The sequence below is a fragment of the Rattus rattus genome, chromosome 14, assembly GCF_011064425.1.
Source record: "Rattus rattus isolate New Zealand chromosome 14, Rrattus_CSIRO_v1, whole genome shotgun sequence".
Lineage (NCBI taxonomy): Eukaryota > Metazoa > Chordata > Mammalia > Rodentia > Muridae > Rattus > Rattus rattus.
This window is the reverse complement of record NC_046167.1, coordinates 12,271,915-12,288,373: the sequence shown is the minus strand read 5'-3', so window position 1 is coordinate 12,288,373 and position 16,459 is coordinate 12,271,915. Positions and strand designations below refer to the sequence as shown.

The 16,459-nt window shown below is 44.9% G+C and overlaps 1 protein-coding gene and 2 long non-coding RNA genes across 3 annotated transcripts in view; 1 reads left to right on the top strand and 2 right to left on the bottom strand.

Annotated features, from left to right (window-relative positions):
* Positions 1-3,115, bottom strand: part of Upf2 (UPF2 regulator of nonsense mediated mRNA decay) — a 90,849-nt gene extending 87,734 nt beyond the window's left edge. The window contains 2 exon segments of the mRNA XM_032885264.1: positions 2,753-3,066; positions 3,068-3,115. Coding sequence (XP_032741155.1) covers positions 2,753-3,066; positions 3,068-3,115 — 362 coding nt within the window.
* A 1,133-nt stretch (positions 3,116-4,248) lies between these two features.
* Positions 4,249-8,738, bottom strand: LOC116884031. The gene is made up of 3 exons (XR_004385811.1): positions 8,665-8,738; positions 7,693-7,771; positions 4,249-4,365 (listed from the first exon to the last, which is right to left on the bottom strand). It is a non-coding gene; the product is annotated as an uncharacterized LOC116884031 (long non-coding RNA).
* A 486-nt stretch (positions 8,739-9,224) lies between these two features.
* LOC116883543 lies at positions 9,225-9,993 on the top strand. Its single transcript, XR_004385770.1, has 2 exons — positions 9,225-9,429; positions 9,631-9,993. It is a non-coding gene; the product is annotated as an uncharacterized LOC116883543 (long non-coding RNA).
* Positions 9,994-16,459: the final 6,466 nt, after the last annotated feature.

Sequence of the window (16,459 nt, the reverse complement as noted above, 5' to 3'; positions counted from 1 at the left end):
GACTGAGCCCTGTGCACCTAAGTGAGCACTGGGCCTCTGATCTGCATTTGCCACCTCTTTCATGACTTTCAAGGCCATTGTATTAACGGCTGATATACTGACAGCACAGAAAATTATTACACCTACTGTGGTAGAATGATTTCCAATAATTTAAACTGTTAATCACTCTGTCGATTTGCAAGTTCAATTGATCTAAGACACAGTGCTCGATATGTAAAAGATAAGATGATATGCCTGGGAATAATATAAAATGTTAAACCAAAGCACTGGGTAAATAGCAACATTTACACAAGAGACACTCAGTTAAAGAACAACCATTATAAAATGTACTTAAAGAGTTCTCAACTGTCAAGTATTGTTTCTCCGTAGTCAGCATTTATCAAACAATTAGTAAAGGCCAGCCTGACCTATATGAGGAACTTCCCCCCTGCAACCACACGCAGCAAAAGAAGATACTGGACTGAAGAGATGGCTCGAACTTAGGAACACTAGCTGTTCTCCCAAAGAACCCAGGTTCAATTCTCAGCACTGGCAGCCACACCAATCTTAAACTCCAGGTTCAGAGGACCGGCTGCCCTCTTCAGGTCTCTAAAAGCATTGCACATATGTGGAGACCAGACATGGATGTTGGTAAATACACATATTACATAAAATAAAAAGCTCAATTTTTTTTCACAAGCATCAATAACAAGAATGACTAAGAAGTCTGGGAAGGAATTCTAGGAGAACTACCAGTTTAAAATCCTTTAATGAGTGTAAGTAAACTCAACTTAACCTAAAAGAACAGATAAAGCTGACATAACTTTTTTTTCTGTTTAAAATGAAGTAATGATTTGGGGCAGGGATGATTTTGATTTTAAAATATTAGAATATATGTTTTAAAATATAAATCTACAAAAAAGTAATTTTCCTCTTCCCAGCTAATCACTTCTCTTAACTCCAGGCCCCATGCCCACCCTTGCTGAGTTAACAAAGGGGCTGCATTGGGTATACAAAGCTTTCAGTCATATGAAAGCCACAGGACTTGTAATAAAAGAAGCAGAAGCAGAACTCAGTATGCATCTGAATGAAGCAAATCAGTTTTACCCTATACTGAAAACAGTGTAAAATATAAAGACCTTATGGGCAAATAAAATACAAAACCCCTATGCGCTTTAAAATATTCTAAGAAAGGACCTGGGGATATAGTTCCATGGCACAATGCTTGCCTTTCAAGCTATGGCTTTAGGTTCAAGACCAATGCCCAATTCCACTAATCTATATACATATAGAATTTTTTAAAAGTAATTATTAAATAAGGCAGAAAAGAGATGTGGGGTAAGACTGGTTCATTATTATATTTTATCTTCATAAATATTTGAAATTTTTCCAGTAAAAGGTTAGGAAGTGGGGCTGGAGAGATGGCTCAGCAGTTAAGAGCACTGGCTGCCCTTCCAGAGGACCTGGGATCAGTTTCCAGCACCTCATGGTGGCTCACAGCCATCCATGGCTGTTCCAGAGACTCCAACACCATCTTCCGGCCTCAGCCATCACTGCATGCATGTGCTGCACAAACATACCTGCAGGCAGAACACTTACATACACAAAATAATAAAATTATTAAAAAAATCTCCGAAAACAACAACAAAAGAATTGGTTGTTTTCAGTTATTTTAAAAGCACCTTGAAGTTGGATGTGTACAGTGCATGACTTTAACTCAAGCACTTGGGAGGCAGAGGCAGGCAAGTCTCTACAAGTTAGAAGGCAGTCTGGTCTACACAACGAAGTCCAAGACAGCCAGAGCTACAAACATGGTGAGACCCTGTCTCAGGAAAAACAACAACTTTGAAGGGGCAAAGGAAGTGCTTTGAAACCAAGTATGTTTATGAATTAAAATCTTAGTACAAGGATCAACACATACTACATACTACACAAGTCTAACAGCTAGGTCTGACCCCAAAAGCCTAAAGCTGAAGGAGAAAACCAACTCCTGAACATTGTCCTCTGGCCTCTTTGCAAGTGGGCAAGAATGTACACATGCACAGAGACAATTTACAAAACATTTTGGTTTTAAATTTTGGAAGAAAAATAAGCACGAAATTCTGAAGAATCTTGATTGTGAATATTCTAATATTGGCCACTACTACTGCCTTCCAGACCTCCGTCTCTCCCTTATTAACAAGGGGGAGACTGGACTGGAGAAATATCTCACTGCTTAGAACAACCTGCTGCTCTTCAGAGGCCTCATATGTGGCTCCCAGGACCCACATCGTGACTCACAACTACCTGTGACTATAGCTCCAGGGAACCTGATGCTCTCTTCAGGCCTCCTGGGTTACACCCTGGGAGACACACACACACGCACACACACGCACGCACGCACGCACGCACGCACACACACGCACACGCACGCACACATACACACCTTTTTGTTTTTTAAAGGAGAGGTGGACGGTTTGTAAATTTTAGTTGACGAGCACTGGCCTAGCATGCAGAAGGTTCAAGGTTTAATCCTTCCCACTGAGGCTAGAGAGGGAAGCTCCATGAACAAGGTTTTTACAAACAAAACTCACATCACCTTAGACCTCATAAAACACTCAAGACCGCACTACTTACGGACCTCAAGCATGCCCTGGTCAGGGGACCCAGTGAGACAAGCTGACAGCCTCCCAGACCTCCCAGCTAGGGGCCGCCTGTTGTTATCTCAAACAACCACTTCCCCTCTGCGTCTCGGGCGCCCACTCTCACTCCTTCCCCTACCCAGGTTTCTTACTTCAGCTGGGCAGCTGCTTCTTCCTGCTGCCGCTTGGCCTGCTCCTCCTGCTTTTTCCTCTCTTCCTCTTCCTGTTTTTTCTTTTCTTCCTCTTCCTTCTTCTTCAACTCTTCCTCTGCCTTCACCTTCTCTTCCTCTTTTTTCTTGCGTTCCTTGTCTTCCTTTTTTCTCTTATCTTCTTCCAGTTTCTTCTTTTTGTCTTCTGGGACCTTACTGACCTCCTTCTTGGCAGTGATCTTGAGATCGTCTTTTGATTTCTCCTTGCTGCTCACTGGCCGCCTCTCACTGCAGTCTTTCTCCTTGTTGTTTAGTAAAAGATTCTTTTTCCTCCATACCTGCTGACTTTTTCCGCTCAGCTGGCATTATGTGACCCAGGACAATCTGTAAGAGTAAAAGAGCGTCAGTACCATGGGCAGAATGCCTTTTAATTAACAACACAACATATTAATGAAGCTTGGCACCCATGAGATTTTTTTTTTTTCAGAGCTGGGGACCGAACCCAGGGCCTTGCGCTCGCTAGGCAAGCGCTCTACCACTGAGCTAAATCCCCAACCCCAGCACCCATGAAATTTTAAAATGCACACGAAGTAGTGCTGCTGTGATGAGAAGGAACACCTTAGAAGCCGAGGACACAGTGGTAGAAAGTGCTTACTGAGCACGCCCAGTACTCAATCCCCAGCACCGTGGCAAAAATTGGTTACATTCCTCCTTTTATTATTATTAATTCTGTATCCAAGGGTTTTTTGTTGTTTTGTTTTTATTCTTTAATTAAGGAAACATTTAAGCATAAAAGTGGGTTGGACATCGTGGTACATGCCTTCCTTAGGAGGCAGAGGCAGAGGCAGGTGGACTTCTATGAGTTCCAGGACAACCAGACTGAAAAACCCTGTCTCAAAAAATAAACAGCGGGTTGTGGTGGCGCACACTGGTAGAATCTGCTGAAGGAGGCAGAGGCAGGAGGATCACGAGTTCAAGGCCAGTCTGGGCTACACATTTTGGGGCTGGAGAGATGGCTCAGTGGTTCAGAGTACTGACTGCTCTTCCAGAGGTCCTGAGTTCAAATCCCAGCACCCACATGGTGGCTCACAATCATCTTAATGAGATCTGATGCCCTCTTCTGGTGGGCCTGAAGACAGCTACAGTGTATTATAAATAAAATAAAATAAAATAAACAGAACAAGAAAGTGCTAGTGCAGCATTTAGAACTTCTAGGCACATATTATCAGTCCAACCATGATTAACTTTAAAACAATCCATCACTGTAACTGGAGACAGCATGAGTAAGTTTTAACCCACGCTTTTTACATGGTTAAGAGCAATGCTCAATAGGTTCAAGGTAGGAACTGTCATGAGTTAAGAGGTCAGCCTGTGTTATATAGTGAATTGCACACCAAAATAGCTATACAGTTAAGTCCCTAACTTAAAAAAAAAAAAAAAAAAAAGGGCAAGGCAGCTCAGCAGATGAAGGTGCTATGCCCAACCTGACCAGCCCAGGAACCCACAGTGGATGGAATACGAGAACCAATTCCTACAGGTTGTCATCTGACCTCCATTGGGGATGCAGCTCAGTGCACAAGCATGTCTTAGGCCCTAAATTCATTCAATCCTCCGCACTGTGAAACAAGCAAATAAGTCTGAGTCTTTTGCTGTGATCACAGTTCAGTGAGAGAATGCTATCTAATGAGGGAAGCCCACGTCTCAGCACTCCAAAATGAGGGAAGAGACGGAGATCCTGATTTATTACTTCATGCAATATTCTTGGAATGTATTTACTCAAGAGAAGAGTTACAAAGCAAAAACTCTTGCTTCCACCTAACCAATGAACAGAGTATAGAATTCTGAGTCATAAATTTTACCCGTTACTATAATCTTATCAAACTTGTAAAATAAAAAACTCTCTCACATTAGAGCAGGCTTCAATCTCATTAGTACAGGAGAATGTGTATAAGCACAGTGATTAATAAGGCCTGCATACTCTGTTCTGTGCTGTCAGCAGGGCAGCCAGGAGTCCAGAGTTTCTAAGCCTCAGCACTGCTATCATTTGGAGCAAGTCTGGTGGGGGTTTTTGGGTTTTTTTGTTTGTTTAGCAGTGTTAGAAATGAAAGTCAGGCTTTTGCCCACAAGGTAAGCACTCTACCACTGAGCTAGAGCCTCAGCCTATCAGATAATTCATTCTTTGTAGAACTTAAAGGTTATCCTATAAACCTGAAGCAGCTAAGCACCTCTGTGCCTCCCATGTAGTAAATGACAACAAATTACTCCAGATAATAAATGCTCCTGAGGGACATAAGTATCACTGGCTGAAAAACTACTACTAGTAGTACTACTTACTACTACTGCACTAAGCCACTTACACACAAATTCAACTTAAATAAAACCTGTAATTCAGTTGCTCAGGACCATTGTACTTCAAGTGTTCAATTCCCCATGACCAGTGGCTTCCAAGCAGGGCAGTGCAGATACCAAACATTTCCACCATCACAGAATGTGCTATTTGGACAGCACTAAACAAACTCACATGCTTAACTGGAAACTACATAAACTGAAAGAAAAAACCTGTATATATCACCAAAATGTAGGACTTCTCAAAAAATACACTTCTCTACCTAGAGCTAGGTATCTCACATAACTTTCAGGCAGTGCTTTTATGTTTTGACTTCTAAATTATCTGCAAATTACATATGAGAAAAATCACAATTTTATTTACAAAGTATAAAAGTATTTAAACTTCTTGGTGTCTTGGAAAAAGGTAAGGATGTACAAGTTGTCTTAAGTATTTTCAAGTACAACATTTAAATTATAGCAAGAAATCCCAGGTTAATAACTAAAGCCTTTGCAATAATAAAGTATCAATAAATAAGGAATTTCCTACTTTAGAGTTAAAATATGACCAGAAAGACAACCTAGACCAGGAGAGTGCTGAAGGTCCATAGACAGCTTAGTACCAGCCTCCACCTTCCTTCAGCCTCCCCGCTACTCTCATTTACCTCTTACCCTGCAGTGTATACCGCCTTGACTGTGACACCACCACGCTCTAACCCAACCTTCAAACAGTGTAATGCCAGTGTCTAGTCACAGGTACCACACTAAACCTTTTATGTATATTGTCTCACTTAATACTAAAGCTTTTATGAGGTGGGTATTGTCTTCCCTACTTATAAATGAGTAAACTGAGACTTAACCAAGTAACTTGACCAAGGTCCCCACAGCTGGTGATAGAACTGGAATGTGAATTCACAGTCTTAACCAAAGTTAAGAACCCTGAGAGCGCCGGCCTGTGAGATGGAAGACTTGATCACAGACCCCGACTATGACAAGTCATAGAACTGTGAATCTCAGCAGGGGCCTAATAATGCTTTGGCACTTGCTCCGTGAAGCTCTTAGCTTACTGGCACACTGGCTGAACCTACGGAGACACGTCCTGTTTAAGGTAACAATACGATCTTATTTAAGGGTATTAATCGTTATATGCAACAAAATTTTATAGAATTTGTATTTTGTGATGTGAAGTATCAACAAGGTATTTCAAGATTACAAAAACATACAGTTCTCAGACAACAAAATCAACATCAGAATTTATAACTAAAGTGTTCCTTATAAATTAAATTTTAAATTTTTCCACAGAATACAATCTCACTCTTTATCTGACAAATCCATGAAAGATCATCATTTATAAGCTCTGCAGGGTCCCAAACTGCCATGACTCACCAATATTCGTTTATTAGGTAAATGTAAGTAACTACCACACTAATAGACAGTGACAGTCAATGACAAACTAAGACACCTCCTGCTTCAGAGGATGACAGAACAGATTCCCAAAGAGATCTGTAAGTCCTTTGTCAGAACTAAATTCCAGCTAACAAATTTATAACCAAAAGTACAGGCAGCAATGGGACGTGAGCAAAGAGAACAGGTGTTCAAGTCAGCCTCAAGTGTGTATCCCAGCTTTGGACCCTATTAGCTACGGAAATCAGGCAACTTAACTTCTCCGTTTATTCTACTTATTTGCAGATAAAATGGAGCTGGTGTTCCCTAGAGTCACTAGCCTACATCACAGTAGCTACCATAGAGAAAGACACTAAATAAATGTCAGCTCTCTTTCACACCTGACACTGAAAAGGTGGTACAAGATGAGAGATCTTTAGGATTAAAAGACTACGGGGCTCTACCCAATCCAAGCTTCTGGTGCTGACGACAGCGCTAGCTGCCCAAGGTTACCCATCTGCCTCAGGAGCTACCCAGTGCTCTTTTCCACTCTTCACACGCACCAAGTTAACTAAAAAACAAACGTGAATCCAACGAGACACATTCGTATCCTGTCAATTTAAATATAATAAATTAAATCTAATAAAAATGCTAGATTCGTATTTAATAGCAGCTAAATAATTCACCTAAAGTGTTTCCAAATTCTCCATGTAATAAAATAATGAATATAAAAGTTAGTGGTGTTGAAGTTGAAATAGGATTAACTTTTACAAACTACTCTGCCGGATTACAATTATATTCAGACTGCCTGTAAACTGGCTGAAAGTATGGTTGAAAACCACCTTTCCAGCTCCTAAAACACCACCCTGGGCACTCGATCTGTATTATTTTATCTGCCTTTCTAATTACATTCTAAACTCCCAAAAGAAAAAGTAAAAAAGGACTCTTTTACTAGTAAAACAGATTCTAAGACAGTGTCCTGAGAGAGGACAGAGAAGGGAGGTGTTTCCCTAATACAGCTATAAGTCTGCTAAGTACCATATGGTCTATGTATGAAATCACAATCAGACTGCTCTGAAAATACTACAGAGTAGGAGAATGCTGGTTTACCCTTCAAGTCTGGGTTTTGAACTCAAAATGTTCTAAAGGTAGAACAGCACAGGGATATCTTCTGGTCTCTGAGTTTATTCTTTTACAAAGCCCATATGTATCTTATATGTATGTGTGAGACTTACTCAAATTTTTCAGAAATTTCACCACAGCTCAATAAAGGCTTGCCCGATGATTTGTACGACTTTTATGAACACCTAAAAACTATGACAAATGAGAAGAGTCAGTAAAGAGCCTTACTTTCATCTACCGTGTCAATTGATACATTTAAGTTTTTCTAAGAGCTGAGCTATTCGCTACCATGCGTATCCCCAAAACCTGTAAGCAGCCTCTGCTCGGCTCACCAGATCAAACACCGTGTGATCACCTCTTTAGTTCAACAGTACTCGTAAGGGAAGTAATGAGAGCCTTGAGGAAGAGTCGAAGAATCAACTAGCCTACCTGATTAAAAGGAAGTAAACCCAAACAGCCCGGTTCTCACCATCTGCGGGTCCACTCCAAGCCTCTTCCCCTGCACACGCATCACCCACAAATCTCCCACAAACCCCCGCTGTGGTTCAGGGTCCCACCATTGACATACTTCCCGTCCACAACTCCTATTCCCTGGGGACATCTAAGCCCCAACCCTAACTTCTCAACCTACACTCCCTCAGCACCGAAGCCTCTCGAGCTTGTCTGACTACTCTACATCCTCCCCGCTCCCCCGTCCACGCTTCCCTCCGGACTCCGGAGCTCGCCCCAGCCTCTCCACGCACTCTTCCACGCCCCCGAACACCTTCCCCCTCCACAGCAGACTCCCCCGCCTCCAGCCCCGAGGCTGGGCCCAGGCATGTGGGGCAGACACCTCTTCTGTCGCCCCTCATGCCAGCCTCGGCCCGGCCCAGAGATCCCTCACATTGACCAGACCCTCCGGGAGAGGGGTCTGAGGAGAACGACGTCCGACCCGCTCGTCCCTCCACTGCTCGCCGCCCCCGGAGAGCAGGAGTGCGGAGTCGCCTCTCGAGTCCCTCGGGGAGTAGAAGTCCAGGCCGGTACCCCTCCGCGCCAGCTCTTGCCTATCGTCGGAGCGGAGGGGAAGGAGGATCCCTGGGACTCACCTAGTGCCTGTTGTCAACATTAGCCCCGGGTTTCCCAGCACCAACTCCAGCGCTCAGGCTCTCCCTCCCTCCCCCACCTATCTGCAGCCGAGGGCCCCTTCCCTCAGCTCCCTCCTCCCTCCGCCCGTCGGCCCTCCCGCCCGCCACTCACCAACGCGGCCGGGCTGCTAGGGGGGCGGGGCGGAGGGAAGGGGGGAAAGGAAAGGGCTGCCCGCATTACTGCCTAATCCAAATTGACCATCGCTGCCGGTCCTCTCTGCGTGTCCAGACCCCCATTTGGGTTCTTAAGTGATAAATATATACCCAGTCTCGAGGGTACTCTACTTCTTCAGTGATTCGTTGAAATTCTCCTATCTGTAAATTTTTTTATACAGGCAATATCTAGGACAGCTTCTTCCAGCACCTTCATTCAGGGCCCCAGCAGAGGGGAGGAGTGTTCCAAGGACCGGAGGCGGGAAGTGGATTGGCCGTCAGGAAAGGGAAAGCGCCTGAATTGGAGGTGCGCAGGCGCAGGCAATTCACGGGTTGGGGCGGGGGGAGCGGGAATGAGGCGGGGCGGAACTCTAAGGAGGCGTAGAAGAGTGGTGGGATAGTAGAATTACGGGGCGCTATCGGGGTCAAGTTTGGTCACCCAGTTCTCAAAGAGGGTTGCCTGATGCGAACGCGGGGAAGGGGTTCGAGGAGGCAAAGTCTGATTGGACTAATACCGAGAGGTTGAAGAAGATTTAAGGAATTGAAAACTGGAGAAGCTAAAGAACATGGCTGGTGAGGAAGGTAGAGGTTGCTTCGGAGTAGGACTAGACGGGTGGGGGAGTTTCCAGAACCAGTTTCAGGTGTTGGGCCTGAAAAAAACAGCTAGAATTGAGAGCAATCAAGGCTTTTCCCATATGGGAAATACAAAAAGTCCTTTATTGTAAGTATTTTAAATTCCACAGTGGAATGAAATCGCCCTTTTTTTTTTTAAAGGGATGGGGTTACGAACTTGAACCAAATTGACTTTGAAGTGCGTTATCAGCTGCACAACCTGTTTTCCCAAGTGGATATAAATGTGCGTCTGACCTCCGATTCGTGTTGAAATTGTGGTCTGGTTGGATGTACATATGGTACCGCTCTGGCTGGCCTGTAGCCAATGGATCAAAGGTGCAAAACAAGACTGGATTCCTGCTTGACGAGGAGCCACACCAGTGTTCAAGCCCATACAATGAATGATCTGTTAGCATCCTTAATGCTTGGGATGTCGTTACCCCTTTGTATTCAGCCTTTGCTTGTTTGCTTTCTCCCTGCTCCCTTCATTATTAGTAGTAAGTAAATTCTCTTTCAAATTGTGCACTTCCTGTGTTAATTTTTTCTTGTTCAAAACAACCAATAGGTTAATCACATAAAGGGTACCCTACCAAAGGAAAGAGGTGAATGCTGCAATTCTATACCATTGATAAGTAATTATAATTTTTTTCTATGATACCACACATTTGCAAGTTTGGGGTTTTCTTTTCTTAATTTGTCTGCCTTACCCTGCTCCAGATCTGGTGTGGTGGTGGTTCACATCTGTAATTCAGTACTGGGAGGCTGGAGCAGGAGGATTGTTACGAGTTAGAGGCCAGCCTGGCACACTAGGCAAAATCCTATCTCAAACAACAACAGCAACAGCAAAAAGTGTTTGTTTCCTGGGTCTGGGGAACAGAGCTTACGTACAACATTGCCTTATCTTGCATGAAGCCCTGGGCTCTAACTCAGGACCCCATTTAGAAACTGAGAAAATGTGGGGTCTGGAGAGATGGCTTAAGAGTTAGAATCACTTGCTGCTCTTGCAGATAACTGGGTTCAGTTTCCAGCACCCACATGGTAGCCCACAACCAACCGTGTAACTCCAGACCCAGGAACTCTAGTGCCCTCTACTGGCCTCTGCAGTGCACGTCTGTACATCCAGACACACACACACACACACACACACACACACACACACACACACACACGAATTTTCTTTTAACTTTTCAAAGAGGAAGAAGAAAAAAAAGATTTACCCCTGTATTGATGAACAAGTTCTCATCCTAAACAGGTCAACCCCTGTCTTGTTATCAGGTTTATTAGGAAATCTTGTGATCACAGGGATCAAAAGAGAGGAGGAGCTAAGGATCGAGCTCAATGGTAGAGCATTTGTTTAGCACGCAGACAACAACCCTGGGTTTGGGCCCCAGCACTAAACCATAATGTGTTTAGTACGCTAAAGCCTGTGTTATCCAGCTAGATACAGTTAAGTGAACAGTTGAAACAGGAGAAGGAACTCTGCCCGAGAGATGAAAATTTAATCATCAACATTACAGGTGCTGCTCGATTTACAACAGGCTTGCGTCTTCAACCCAAACTGAAACTACTTCAGCCCCCTAACCTCCTAACATCCTAGCTCAGCAGTGCAGTGTGCTTAGAGCCTTAGCTGCTATCTCTCATGAGCCCTTAACATAGCCAACGGGGAACTGCAGCTGCCTAACCTCCAGGCCAAAGTTTGCTATCTCAAGGCAAAAAAAATGTCAAAATGTGACTTTTTACTGAATGTAAGTTTACGTTTGTACCATCATAAAGTCAAAAAATCCTAAGTTAAACTGTCATCACATAGGGGACCATTCTTACAGCCACAAGAATGGGTAAGAGATTGCCAAAGAAATTATCAAGAAGCAGAAGGCTTAGGACTAGCCCCAGAGAAACTTCTAAGTATATAAAAGTTAGGTCTGTATTGCTCCTGTCTAAAGGAAACACGGACAAAGAGTGGAACAGAGACTGAAGGAAAGGCCATCCAGAGACTGCTCCACCTGGGGATCCATCCCATATACAGACACCAAACCCAGACACTATTGCTGATGCCAAGAAGTGCTTGCTGACAGGAGCCTTATATGGATGTCTCCTGAGAGGCTCTGCCAGAGCATGACCAATACAGAGGAGGATGCTCGCAGCCAACCACTGGACTGAGAGTGGGGACCCCAAATGGAGGAGTTAGGGGAAGGGCTGAAGGGGCCCTATCTTGCATCAATGGGAGGAGTCCTTTGGTCCTGTGAAGGTTTGATGCCCCAGTATAGAGGAATGCTAGGACGGTGAGGCGGGAGTGGGTGGGTAGGTGGGGGAGCACCTTCATAGACGCAGGGGAAGGGGGGACATGATGGGGGTTTGTAGAGGGGAAACTGGGAAAGGGGGATAACATTTGAAATGTAAATAAATAAAATATCCAATTTAAAATAAAGAAAAAAAGCAGGAAATAAACAGATTTATTAATATCCAATTCTGAACATTAAAAGTGAAAACTATTTTTTAAAAAAAGTGAGGTTTGTGAGTGGGATATCAATGAGAAAAAGGAAAGCCAGTGAGAGTGTGGGTGTCATGAAAGGGAAGGAGATTTCCAGAGAGGGAAAGGGAGAGAATGAAGAATACAATAAGAGTGTGCTCACCATTGGATGAGCTTTCAAGGAACCATCTCGGCCTTGCATAGGGCAGGCTAATATTTAAAAAGATGGGTCTCTCTCTTAGATGAGGTGAAGATTAAGTTGAAGCTGGAGAAGGAAAACGACATATTTGGGAGATTTTTATGGTGAAGAACAGCAGAAAAAAATATAGCCATGAGAGAGAGCATGGGATTTGTTTGCTGTTTCCCAGGATTGGGATGAAGCCCAGTGTCACAGGCAGGCTGGTGATGTACTCTAGCACAACCTACCCTGTATCACTGCTGTGCTTTTCCTCTTCCTGGCTGTGTTTTTATATGGGGGAAATGTAGAATATGTTCTAATGGAAATGATCCAATAGGGAGGGGGATTATTCGATGATAGAGAAGAGAGAAAAAGGGCACCATAGGGGCAAACTCCTGGTGGCGTGAAGATACAGACTGGCAAGCTCAGGAGGAAACAGTGTCTTGAGTTGAAGCAGACATTTGGTCGTTAAAAGACCACAGGCCCATGTAAAGGGGAGCTTGTAGATTAGGAGGGAATTAGGAAGCACTTTCCTCTCGTTCTTACTTTGAGTGTGTGTGAATGCTCACACGAAGGCCCAAAGTTGATGTCAGATGTCTTCCTTGAACACTCTCCACCTTATTTCTTTTTTGAGACACTGCTGTCAGTAAAACTAACTTGTCAACTTGGCTAGACTGGCTGGCCAACCAGCCCAGGAATCCTCCTGTCTCTGCTTCCCCAGGTCTGGGTTCCAGATACACACCCTGCCCGGTTTTTACATGGACACTGGGGTCATAGCCAAGCACCTATGCTTTGGTGGTAAGGACTGCATGGAGCTTCCCCAATCCACTCATATTTTCCTCCCTCCCCTCCCCTTCCCCTCACCTCCCTTTTGACAGTTGCTCAGGGTCAGAGCCATAGCCTTGTGTATACCAGAGATTATGGTTTTTTTTTTTCTTTTTCTTTTTTTCAGAGGTGGGGACCGAACCCAGGGCCTTGCACTTGCTAGGCAAGCGCTCTACCACTGAGCTAAATCCCCAACCCCAGAGATTATGTTTTAGTGATAAAACTAAAGTAAAGTCATCAGCTAAGAGGAGGGTGAGGGACGAGAGTGCGGACATTTGAAATGAGAGAACACGGGAAACACACTTTGAAGAATTGGCAGGGGGTTAAAGTGATGCTCACCGGTGAGGAGGAAGGAGAAGTCAAGCAGAACGGACGGACGAGGGAGTGTGTGCGCTCACAGCCTGATAGGAGGAAAGGATGCAAAGAAGACAGAACAGGACTCTGACCTCACGGTGAATTAACGCGTACCAAGAGAAGTGGTGGGGAAGCAGGGATGGGAAACGAGGACTACCCAACCGTACAACTGTCCAGCGTGAGTTCAAGTCCTGCGCTGATATCGGTGTCGGTGTGAACTAGCGCTAAGCATGTGACCTTTTTTTTTTTTTGAAGTCTAATTGTATCACTTTATTCCAGGGACCTCCGTAGTCGGTCTCCCTATCCCACTCCCAAACCTCAGAGCAGGAAATGAGCTTGGCTGAGAAGATTCATGCTTGATGACCTGGGGAGGCGTGCAGCCCCCAAGAAGAAGGGGAAAAGAAAAACGGGGAGGTTTGAAAAGCAGAGGGGTGCACCTTCCCTTCTGAGGAAGCAATTCTGGTCTGGTTCCAGTTGCAAGGGGTAGGTAAGAGAAACCTAAGGGGTGCTTACATTTTTATCCGGGCAAGCGAATCTCTTACAAAGACTTCCTCCTTCGTTCGGGGGAACAGACCATGCAACAGCAGCACAGAGAAGCGGACAGCCTGCCCATTGCCAGGCCGGGCCTCTCTGAAGAAGAGGCTCTGGCCCCACACCTGGTTGGTGCCTTCACTCTGCTCCACATTGGCCATGCCCGATGGTGACGTACCTGAAAATGTGCGTGGTCTTCCACAGGAGAATGGCGTGTGCTGTGGCGGGTGGGGAGAGCAGTAGGAAAAGGAAAAACCCAGATTCTTAACACATGGTAGGAGAGGATTCTACACTGAGCTACCGTCGAGCACAATTTAATTTAACCAGTTTAAACTGCATCTAGGTTTTGGTAAGAGTCATTGTAACAGCTGGGCATGGTGGTGCAGGCCTAGGATCCTAGCACCTAGGAGATGGGAAGGAAAAGAGAGAGTTTGAGGCTTGCCAGAGAGAGAGAGAGAGAGAGAGAGAGAGAGAGAGAGAGAGAGAGAGAGAGAGAGAGACTACTTCTGATAGTACTTTTTAATACTTTTTCCTGGAGAGAGGGGGAAGGGATTGATTACTTCTGACACTACTTTTTCCTGGGGTGTTGAAATAGTAAAAGAAAGAAAACAAACAAAAGAAAGAAAGAAAGGAAAGAAGGAAAGAAGGAAGGAAGAAAACCATTTAGCACGCAGATAGTACGTGCCTGATGAATGCTATCTATTGCCAAATCATTTTTCAAACAATAAACTCAATCCAAACGACTTTGCAGTTTGAATAATAATAGTACTGTAACTTTCCCCACTTTGTCTTAAAACTGTTTACAAACCAGTGAACCTGGCTCCCTTTGCCCCAAATACCAGGAATCTGTGTTGAGATCATAAACTTGAAGGTGAAGGTTGACATGTAAGGGCAGGGTTAGGGTGTCGGGGGGGAAGACTTTTCTTAGAATGGCAGCCAGTAATGGCCAAGGTTTGTAAATGTGTGCAGAATTACCAGTCAGTAACGGGGGAGCTAATGGGTAAGGCAAGAAAGCATGTTCTCTTTATAGCTGTATTCTCTCCTCTCTCTCTCTCTCTCTCTCTCTCTCTCTCTCTGTTTGTTTTTGTTGAGGCAGGGTTTGTTTGTTTGTTTTAAATCTGTCCTTGGCTGTCCTGGAGCTCACTCTGTAGACCAGGCTGGCCTCCAACTCAGACATCCACCTGCCTCTGCTTCTTGAGTGCTGGGATTAAAAGTGTACACTACTGCCACCCAGCACTAGCTGAATTTCTAAGTTCCTAGCTAGTGTGAGTTATCTGAGATACCCACACACAATTCAGAACTGAATTTCCAAGAACAACTGCATACAGGTCCCTCTCGTGTTTACCTTTTCTTGTGTGTGTATGTAAGACATTTTGACAAACGCGACAAAGTGACTAGGCCTGGCCTAGTGTCAACATATGTACAGAACAGAGCTGAATAAAGTGGGTCTCTCAGAAGTCCAGTTGGCCTTAATGGGAACTGGGTGTTACACACAGAGATGTGGAATGGAGTGGAAATAAGACTTGGGATGAGGGGAGCTGAGGAATCTCTCGGTGTGGTCACTTGTGAGCAGGAGATATCAGACATGAAGGACTTTCTGTATCTCTTGTCACTGATACGTACCCAATCCAGACAGGAACCGTCTTCAGACACACCAGAAGAGGGCATCAGATCTCATTACAGATGGTTGTGAGCCACCATGTGGTTGCTCGGATTTGAACTCAGGACCTCCGGAAGGGCAGTCAGTGCTCTTATCCACTGAGCCATATGTCCAGCCCTCCCTAGGCATTCTTTTCACTAGATTTATCTGTTCTGTGCCTGCTCATTGCTAAGCCTCCCTGGGTTATCTTCATCCTACCTCTAATGTCGAGGCTGGCGATGATGCCCTAGAGCCAGTTTCCTGGTCTTGAATGTCATTAACTATAAGACCAGGGTCACTGGTGCCATTTCCACCCGCCCCCCGTTTCCTGCAGATCTTTCTTGGAAACTGCTGTGTGCCCAGTATCTTCTATAGGACCCAATTGTAGCTCCCAGCCCTAAGTCTGATCAGGGACGATAAGCTCAGGGCCTATGGTGTCCCTCTCCTAGAACTGCTGCCATGCAGGGGTGCCTGGCCAAGGACCTTCAAGCCCAGGGGCGTCCCTTAGACGGGCTCAAATGCAGAGTCCTCCCACTCACTCCCACTGCATCTTCATGCTGCTGTTTCTGTGTGTACTTGTGTGCCAAAGGGAGTCTCATGTAGCCCTGGTTGGCCTCAAACTTACCATGTACCCAAACAGCATCCGGATCCTTCCCTGAAACTACAGGTATGGACCACCACCTCCGCTAGAAAGCTGGTATCTTTGATCACGTAATACAGGGAGTAGTTCCAAGACAGTTGGCTGCAGTGAGCCTTTCCAGCCCAAAAAGACCTTTTGTGCCTCTGGGCAAGCGTGGGGTCAGAGCATAGTACCTGCTGCCTCTGGCCAGGATCTAACAAAGGTAACCTTAGCAAACCCTGGCTGCAGTCTGTCTTAGGGTATCCTGTTTAAGTGTCGAGAACTCACTCTTTAGTGAGCATGACAGGACTGGAAAGATGGCTCAGACATTGAGGACACTCGCTGACTGCTCTCATAGAGGACCCTGGTTTGACTCCC